The sequence below is a fragment of the Bison bison genome, unplaced genomic scaffold (assembly GCF_000754665.1).
Source record: "Bison bison bison isolate TAMUID 2011002044 unplaced genomic scaffold, Bison_UMD1.0 scf7180017864123, whole genome shotgun sequence".
Lineage (NCBI taxonomy): Eukaryota > Metazoa > Chordata > Mammalia > Artiodactyla > Bovidae > Bison > Bison bison.
In genome coordinates, this window is record NW_011494695.1 from 372,364 (window position 1) to 382,402 (window position 10,039).

Below are 10,039 nucleotides of genomic sequence, written 5' to 3' on the forward strand. Positions count from 1 at the left end.
CCCGCCCCTCCCAGGGGAGGCCTCCCCCCCACCTCCCCGGCCTCCAAAAACCAGAGGCCCGGAAAGATTAAGGGATTCTGCCTAAAGACCCAGAGCAAATTAGAATCCAGGCTCTTCCTGGACAGTTTGTGAGTCCCAGCCCTTCAGTCAGCACTTGGCCATGGCTGTCCCTCTTCCTTTATTCTAGATAGCAGCTTGGCTCCAAACAGAGGGAGACCTCATTGCCAGCCCCAGCGTGAGAGCCTGGCAGCACCTGTCTGTAGATGAATGAGTGAATAAATGATACTTCCTGTAGGAAGTGATGGACATTTTGTCCCTGAAATCTTCTTTCAGATGTGAGAGACTTTATATGTGGTGATTTAACAACCAAGAAGAATGTTAGCCAAAAGATAGCATTTAAATAAATATACAAAGGTTGAACTGAGAGTCAAATGCGGCTCAAAGTGATGTCTCACCTTGGTCTCCAGTTAAGATGAAGTTCTTTGATGAGAACTCTGCTATCATTAGGACAGGAGCAAATATAAATTTTCATGACTATTGTTGGGTTATACTTGGATGAAGGTCTCAAACGGTTCACTTCTGATATTTTCAATACCATTTCCTTCTTTTCCAGTCTGTCCCACACATGACACCTAAGCAGGACCTCAGTGGAAATGCATTTTTTGGTATCTGCAAGCTCACACTCTCAGTGTCTCCTGGCTGATCACTAGACATTTGCGCCTCAGAGCCATGGTGGGTCAGGATCTTAATCACAGTGTGACCTTGAACTATCCCTTAACTTTTCCTCGTCTCAGGTCACCTTTCTGTAAAATAAAGACACGCCATCTGTGACACATGTCTTGTCCACAAACGTTGTGAGGCTAGTGGGGAAGGGTGGAGGGGAGGGCTAGTTAGGGAGTTTGGGATGGACATGTACACACTGCTATATTTAAAATGAATAAGCGACAAAGACCTACTGTATAACAGGGAACACTGCTCAACATCCTGTAATAACCTTAACTGGAAAATAACTTAAAAAGGAATATATACATGTATGTGTATGACTGAATCACTTTGCTGTACACCTGAAAGTAACACAACATTGTCAACTATACTCCAATTTAAAATAAAAGTAAAAAAAAAAGATTGTGAGGCCAAACGAATAGGCGTTGTCATGAGGAAAGCTTTATGTTTCAGTTATTCTTAGATTGAACGCAACCTAAGAAAACAAGAGTACTAGAGGATGAATCATGAGAACTATCTGCTAACACCTTCACTGGAACACTGCATCCTAGAGGTCATGCAGATACATATTTTAAATGAAACACTGTGAGACTGTCTCAGTTACTAAGGAAATACTCAGTACCTGGCTTTGTTGCAAAAAATATGACACCAGGCACACAAGATCTTACCTCGCCCCCTGCAACACCACCAATCTAGAGTAAAGAAAATATTGGCAAAAATGCTTACTGACATAAAATTGAAGGCAACACAGATTTGAAACTAAATGGTTAAAGAGAACCAGAGAATCAGAGAGTTTGACTCCGGTCTGAGCTCCATGGAGACAACAATGCTGTCTGGGATAGTGGGTACTTCCCTCCTGTCTCCTGAAGCTCCCTGAATGATCCCTGCCCACCTGCCAAATGTGACTGGGCTTCCCAGGTGGCTCAGTGGTGAAGAATCCACCTGCCAATGAAGGAGACGCGGGTTCAATCCCTGATCTGGGGAGATCCCCTTGAGAAGGAAATGGCAACCCACTCCAGTATTCTTGCCTGGAGAATCCAATGGACAGAGGAGCCTGGCGGGCTACCATCCACGGGGTCACAAAGAGTCAGACATGACTTATTGACTGAACAACAACAGCAAAGAAATAGGCATGGGTGCCAAGGTGATGAGGGATGCGCTTGTGATGGTGCATTTTAGGTGTCAAGCTACCTGGGCCGTGGGATACCCAGATATTTAGCCAAACATTATTCTGGGTGTGTGCACAGGGTGCTTGTGGACGAAATTAACATTTAAATCAGTACCAAGTAAAGCGGATTGTCCTCCCCAATGTGGGTGGGCCTCACTGAATCAGTTGAAGCCTGTATAGAACCAAGGGCGGACCCTCCCCTGAGTAACAGAGCATTTCCTGCCCGATAAGCCTTCAATGGACTATCTCTCCCTGGTTCTATAGCAGCTTTCAGCCTTTGCACTTGAACCAGGACATCAGCTGCGCAGATTTTGGGTTTGCCAGTCTCCACAATCTCACGAGCCAATTCCTTTTAATCTCTCTCTCTCTTTCATATTTCTCTGGAGAACACTCCCTAAATGCAAGGGTGAGATGGGAGGAGCAGAGGGCATCAGAGTGGCGGGCCTCTGAGGGGCAGATGGTGGAGAGCACCAGTGAGGGGGAGGGAAGGGAAAAAACAAGAGAAGACAGAGTTTCCAAAAGATAGCTCTGCCCTTATCTCTCTGTAGATTCGTACATAGATCCACGTATAAAAATCCAAATTTGTATGTCAGGCAAGTGAGGAGACTTGTGTGCGTCCTCAATCGCTCAATTGTGTCTGACTCTTTGGGGCCCCACAGACTATAACCCGCCAGGTTCCTCTGTCCAAGGGATTTTCCAGGCAAGAACACTGGAGCAGGTTGCCATTTCCTTCTCCAGGGGATCTCCCCGGACCAGGGATGTAACCCACGTCTCCTGCGTTGGCAGGAGGATTCTTCATCACTGCCATACACTTTTCCAAAAGAGGTTGACAAGGATGTGAAAGCTGCCAGTCGCCCCAGGCATTTGCTGCAGGGCTGTATCAGCCCACCAGGGTACCGCGCCCTAAACTAGGTCCTTCTGCGTTCCCCTCTGGGAGCTCCCTGGCAGGCTCCCCCTCCTACCCGCCTCTCACCTCGTAGGATGGTGACGTTCCGGAGGATCTCCCCGTGCCGTGTGTCCACGGCCCTCATTTCCTCCACAATCATGGACAGGTTGCGGACGTTGAGGTCTAGGCGGGCGCTGAGCAGGCCGAAGCGCTCCCGGAGCAGGTCGGTGGCGGCTAGCATGAGGGAGACGGTCTTGTTCAGGTAGTAGAGCTCCTCGGCCTGGGTGTGGAAGCCCAGGGTGCAGGAGAGCCGGACGTCATCCAGGTACTTGAGCATGCTGTACACGTGGCTGTCGGTGGCGTTGATGTTGGTGAAGATGGTGCCAATCTCGATCTCGTGGGAGGCCATGCGTCCCTCCAGCGTCTCGAACCTCTCCACCGTGCGGTTCTGGGCATAGCGCGTGTGGTATTGCAGGTCGTGCATGTTCTCCTCGTGGTCATCCAGGAAGGACGAGATGTTGTCCAGCTGCAGCTGCAAGCCCATGGCCTGCAGCACCAGGTCATGCAGGCTCTCGGAATTTTGGCTGATGCGCTGGGACGAGGCCCCCAGGGTGGCCTGGAGGCTCCTCACCGCTTCTCCGGTCTTGGCCGAGGTGGTGCGCAGGCTGCCGAAGAGCCGCGTATAGTTCTGCCAGTCGGTGACCATCTTCTGGAGGGTCAGGGTCTCCTCGTCCGTCTTCCGCCGGATCCCATGGATCCACTCGGAGGTCTGCCCCACCGTGAAGTTGATCTGGTGTACTGCCGCCTTGACATCGTAGCACTCCTGGGTGAGATCCTTCAGAGACAGGTCCAGGCCAGCAGTGGTGGCCTGCCAGCCTCTCACCTGGGCCAAGAAGAGCCCCAGAGATTGGTTGATCTGGTGGACGGAGAAGGAGCAACTGCCCATTTCCTGAGAGATTTGACCGCTGGTGGTGGAGAGCAGGTCGTGGGTCTGGGAGGTCTGGTGTAGCTGGACCTCCTGAGCTAGAAGCATCTTCTGAATTCCCTCCAGCTCCGCTTGCAGTTTTCTGATCTCTTGCCCCAGCAGCCCAGCCTCGTGGCAGAAAGAGCAGTTGTTCCGGGCTTTCAGATCTTCAGGAGAAAGGGGCAACATTTTGAGTTGCTGAAGGCTCACAGGGCAAAGTTGCTTCTTTCAATTTAGTATTTCAGAGTATCGTGAATTGGCATGTGGCTGTCCTATCCCTCTTCCTTCCCTGAGACCTGCTATGAAATCCTTTTTGGAAAAACCTCGCTATCCTCTGTGCCATCTTATTTCTACCCCAAGTCTTTATTCTTGCAGGAAATGTAGGCTTTAGGACACCTCCTCACCAAAGTCTTGAGAAAATATATCTTTGTAACTTTTCTAAGGTTGCCAAGAACCTCCCATTTTATTTTTTAAATTTCTCCCCATATTTTAATATTTGGTTCTGAAAAAAAATTTTTTTAATAAATATTTGTTTTTATTTGAACCTCTCATAAGCTTGTGGAGAAAAGGGTGCAGGAACGTTTTTCCCCTAAGACTTCTGAGAAATGAAGCTCAGAGAAGTGACTTGCCAAATATGACTCAGCTAATTTAGTGGCAGAATAAAACTTTCTCTTTTCACCTAGCAGCCTCCCTCTAAACCCTTATATTATGGCTCTTTCTGTCTCATTCTCAGAACAAGATTGTCTTGTGAAAGCAAGAAATAAAGAGATTGTAAACCATGCAAACTTTAAGGCAGTGATGAGGAAAGGGCCGACTTGTCAAGAGTGTTAGAAAAGCCTTAAAAAATACTGGACTGGCCAAAAGTTCGTTCGTGTCAATGACCTTTTTGGCCAACCCAATAACTTCAGATACATGAAGGCAAGTGGCTTGTCTTCAGCTCTCTGCTCTACCTGGAGGCTCTGGGCAGATCTGTGCCACATACAGAACTCTCAGCCCCACTCCTGGGCATATCCCAAGGCAGCAGCCCTTGTTGGGTGGGTTCTCCATTTGAACAGGGAGGTAGGGAGCCATGACTGTCCTTCCCTTGAGCCTAGAAGCTTGGTGAAGTCTTCCCTGTTCCAGGGCACCATGGCCTGGGGAGATTCCTGGTCCCACTCCAAGTAATGTTGGCCTTCCTTCCTGGTCATTAGCACACCTGAACCCTGGACACTTACCCAGCCCTTGGAGATTTTTCTGCATAGACACGAGTTTCTTGTCATACATGGCCTGGGCCAGGGAGAGGTCTTCTGAGAGAGAGTCCACTTTCCTGAAGACTTCAGGGGAAACAGGGATGCAAAAAGGGGCTTAGCTCAGAGAAACAGCAGTCATTTGTTGAGAAGGCGTTTTTATCAGCCCCTCGTTAGCCAAAACCACCCACTCTTCTTCTAAGGGGCTTCCCAATGGCTGTAAGGGAAGATGTTTCAATGGCCAGAGTCTATCACACTTCTCTCAAAAACGTATCTGTGTATCTATATATCTATATCCAGAAGTCCCCTACATGTGAACCTTCAGGTTTCAAACTGTCAAAGATGCGAACGTGCGTTTGCACGCCCAATCACGTAAGCTAGTTCACGTGTCTGGCGTACACTGTCACACACGTGCATCCTCTACAAGTGGGTGCACTTTTGTGTAGCTTACTGTAGAGTGCTGTATAGAGCACGGTAGTATAATATCTTTATTTCAAACCCAGGATGTCTGGAAGCAAGAGGGTAGATAGAATTGAATCCCGCAAGGAGCAAGAGAGCCTGTGCCGTCAGTGTCAGGCGTGAGTGAAATCGCAGCTTGCCTTCTGCCTCCTGTTGCTAATGACCCTCCAGCTCTACCGTCTCCCACCTCCTCTCCCTCCTCCAGTTAGTAACTCTTCTTGCCTGTTCACTTGATGCCAGCCCCTGTACGCCAGCTTTTGTACTGGACTACTGTACTTTCCAAGTTACTGTAGTGTAAGGTTAAAAATGTTGTATTTATTTTTTGTGTTTGGTTGTTTTTTATGTATTCTTTGTGTGAAAAGTATTATAAACCTATGACAATACTATACTATATAGCCAATTGTGTTAGTTGGGTACTTAGGCCAACTTTGTTGGACTTACGAACAAACCAGACTTACAAACATGCTCTTGAAATGGAACTCATTTGTATGTAGGAGACTTAGTGTATATCTATAGGCATAGATTAGGGATTCCCTGATGACTCAGATGGTAAAGCGTCTGCCTGCAATGCGGGAGACCCGGGTTCGATCCCCAAATCGGGGAAATCCCCTGGAGAAGGAAATGGCAATCCACTCGAGTACTCTTGCCTAGAAAATTTCATGGATGGAGGAGCCTGGTGGGCTACAGTCCACGGGGTCGCAAAGAGTCAGACACGACTGAGCGACTTCACTCACTTCACTCACTCACTCATAGGCATAGATAATCTCTTTACATATCTCCCTTAAATGTATATATACATATGGGGGCATGTATGTATGCATTAGAATATATAATACATAAATCATGCATGAAGTGAAGTGAGTAGCTCCGTCATGTCCGACTCTATGCAAGCCCGTGGACTGTAGCCTACCAGGCTCCTCCCTCCATGGGATTCTCCAGGCAAGACTACAGGAATGCATATACATGTATAATTTCCATCCACTCAGACTTTAGAACTATAACCTGACCATAGGCTAGAATAGAGACAAATAAGAAAGAAATATAAAAAGAAAATAAAAATTATTCCTAATCCTATCACCGAGATACAGCTGCCATCAACATTTTTGTGTATCTCAAACCTTATTTATCTCAGCCATTTTATAGCTACACTGTTGTTGTTTAGTTGCTAAGCTGTTTCTGACTCTTTGCGACCCCATGGACTGCAGCATGCCAGGCTCCTCTGTCCATGGGATTTCCCAGGCAAGAATGGGAGTGGGGTGCTGTTTCCTTCCCTAGGGAATCTTCCTGACCTAGGGATCGAGCAAGTGTCTCCTGTATTGGCAGGCTGGTCTTCTACCACTGAGCCACCAGGCAAGCCCCTATAGCTACACAGATACATGGATTTTTTAGAAGGTAACAGTACAAAATTGGGATGTTCTGCACATCTCATCTATTTTATTTTGCTTTATTGGTATCCTGTCACGGACATTTTCTTATTGAGCCTTAAGTCACTTTAAAATCATTACTTTAATGTCTGTTTCATACTCTATATAAACAATTCAGCGATTATATAAAAATTCCCTTCTGTTGGGAACACTGCAATGGCAGAGTTTGGTTTCGACCAAGTCAATACATGGTCTGAATTTACTTCCTAGCCCTTGACAAAAAAAAAGGTTGCGAACTGTACTCTAGATTATAAACCCCATGAACAAGGCTAGCACCATCCTAAGGAGTGGGGACACCCAGGCTGGAGGTGAAAATAAAAAGGAAAATCTAAAGTTCTCCTTTGATTTCTCAGAGACACTGCTCACCCCCAGTTTTTATAATCCTCAGCCTATTCACCCTGGATCTTGGAGGAGATCATTTCACCTCCCATTCTGCCCTCTCATATGTGGAGTGGAGCCAGCCTCCCGTTTCAGAGCCTTGTTCAGAGGACTCATGACCATCATGTATGGGAGAGCGCCTGGCATCCAGGGGGCATCCAGTGGGCACTCAGTAACTGTCCATCCTTCTGAAGGGCTCTCGTGCCTAGGGCACTCAGTGACTGCCCATCCTTCTGAAGGGCTCTCGTGCCTATGTAGGCTCTTCTCTGTGTGCTACTGGAGTTGTCTTACTGGCCCCATGGGTGCTGCGAGCTGAGGCTCTCTGAGGGCCAACCAGCAACTGCTAAGGGTCCAGTGGCCAGGTTGCTGGCTCTAAATGGCAGGGCTACAGTTCCTCACCCTCCTCTGACCAGGGATTTCAGCCACTTTCTGGATGGCCAGACTCTGTGATGTGATTTAGCAGAGAGAGAGGTGGAGCTGAGTGGGGGTGAGGGGCTTGGGAAGTTCTTTTCTTTAAAAAAATTTTTATTTTTAAATATTTATTTCTTTAGTTGGCTGTGCTGAGTCTTCGTTGCAGCATGCAAGATCTTTAGCTGTGGCTCTCTCTTAGCTGAAATGATGTGGGATCTAGTTCCCTGGCCAGGGATTGAACCCGGGCCCCCTGCATTGGGATTGCAGAGTCTTAGCTAGTGGACCACTAGGTAAATCCTGTGAACATGTTAATATGTTATTTATTATTTATCAATAATATCTTATTATACAATTGAAAAGTTAATATTAATGCTAGAATTAATAATATAACAAGCTAATAATAATATTTAACTTAATAATTATTAAGTTAATAGTTAACAATTAAAGTTATAATTAATAAATTAATATAATATATTAATCTTATTATGCAGTTATAATAATTTAATGAAAACAGGGAGAGTGCACTTTAATAAATTAATAACTATTACAATTATTTTAATAACTGTTATTACTATATAACTATTATAATAGTTATTATAATATTTTATGATTAATTAGTGGTTCCCCAACCTTCCAACTTCATTGGGATCGCCTGGGGGCTTTCCTCTATGATTAAAGCCTGGGTCTTACCCAGAGACTATGATTTCATTCACGTGGCAAGAAGGGCTCCAGCACATACATTTTAAAATGCTCTCAAAAGAATTCTAACCTGCAGACAAGATTGAGAACCACTCCTTTTAAGGATGAAATACAATGGACTCATCTCAGTGTTCTCAATATGTGACACATAGGAGGTGCTGGTTTGTGCTGAATTTCATTAACACCTTCAGGATTATTGGAAGATGATTCCAACAAGGATTTGTTTGTTCAAATCATTAATGTGCGGGCCTCTCGCCTTCAAGTGGGGAAAGCCACTTACTGTATATCTCTAAGAGGGGTCAGGACGAAGCACCCCATCCTAGGGGTCATACAAGTGCAGGGTCGGCATCCACAGGGACCGTCCTCCGTGTCTCCCTTGCCTCACCTGAGGCCCAGCCCAGTTGTCTCTAGTGTCTAGTCCACTGGAGCAAGCAAACCTACTGGCTTGCCTTTGTACAGAAGAGTTTTAAAGAATGAAGCTAGGAATGGAATGGGATTGCAGTAAGAAGTTTTCAAATTTGTTTTTACTTTTAAACATAAATGGTTAGCATCCAGAAGGCAGTTGGTGGTGGTGGTGTTTAGTTGCTAAGTCGTGTCTGACTCTTTGCGACCTCACAGACTGCAGTCTGCCAGGCGTCTCTGTCTGTGGGATTTCCCAGGCAAGAATACTGAAGTAGGTTGCCATTTCCTCCTCCTCTAGGGGATCTTCCTGACCCAGGAATCAAGCTGTCAACTCCTGCACTAGCGCGTGGGTTCTTTATCACTGAGCTACCAGGGAAGCCTACAGAAGGCAGAGGTTACTTGAATCTGGCAGGATGCAGACTGTCATAAAAACTGTTGAGTGTATGAGAACCACCAAGGTTCAGATCCCTGGGCCCCACCGGCAGGACTCTGATTTACTAGGTCTGGGTGAGACTAGGAATTTGCGTTTTAACAGATCCTGGGGGTGACCTTGATGCAGATAGGCATCCAACCTCACTTTGAGAAACATAAGGACCACGGAAAGGGCTTAGAAGTCATCTGATCTGGTGACCTTAAGCCTGGAAGTACACCAGAATCATCTGAAGAGCTTAAATACTGAATTAATTCCATCATCCAGGGTGGGGCCCGGGCATCATAGTTTTTACAGCTCCCAGACGATTCTAACATGGAGCTGAAACTGAGAACTGCGGAAACAGAGTCCTATCCTGTCCTTTGGGCATGTGCATGCTCAGATGCTCAGCTGTATCTGACTCTGTGACTTCATGGACTGAAGTTCATCAGGCTCCTCTGTCCCTGGGATTTCCCAGGCAAGAACACTGGAGTGGGTTGCCATTCCCTTCTCCAGGGGATCTTCCTGACCAAGGGATCGAAACTACATCTCCTGCGTCTCCTGCATTAGCAGGAGAATGCTTCAACAAATGAGCCACTTGGGAAGCCCATCTTGTCATCTACCAGTAGGAAAACAGAGGTCCTGAGAGGGACCAAGACCACACAGCTCATTATTGACCAGAAATTAGGAGCCAGTCTTCACAGCTTGAAGCAGGTATTCAGAGTCTCTAGCCAGGAAGATGCTATTGTGGGTCCTGAGCTGCAGAGATCTGTGCTTGTCTTTGGGGTTCTGGTGCCCAGCAGACCCCTGATGAGAAATTCCCCCACAGCCCGGGATAGAAAGCCCTGGACTAGCCAATGCTGCTGGCGGCGCGCACTCACCCCGAGAGG

The 10,039-nt window shown here is 46.8% G+C and overlaps 1 protein-coding gene across 1 annotated transcript in view; it reads right to left on the reverse strand.

The window, feature by feature from the left end:
* Window positions 1–10,039, reverse strand: part of SCARA3 (scavenger receptor class A, member 3) — a 19,808-nt gene that overhangs the window by 7,453 nt on the left and 2,316 nt on the right. Inside the window, exons 4-5 of the mRNA XM_010839596.1 lie at window positions 4,956–5,054; window positions 2,865–3,908 (exon numbers count right to left, since the gene is read on the reverse strand). Coding sequence (XP_010837898.1) covers window positions 2,865–3,908; window positions 4,956–5,054 — 1,143 coding nt within the window. The remainder of the gene's footprint in view (window positions 1–2,864; window positions 3,909–4,955; window positions 5,055–10,039) is intronic.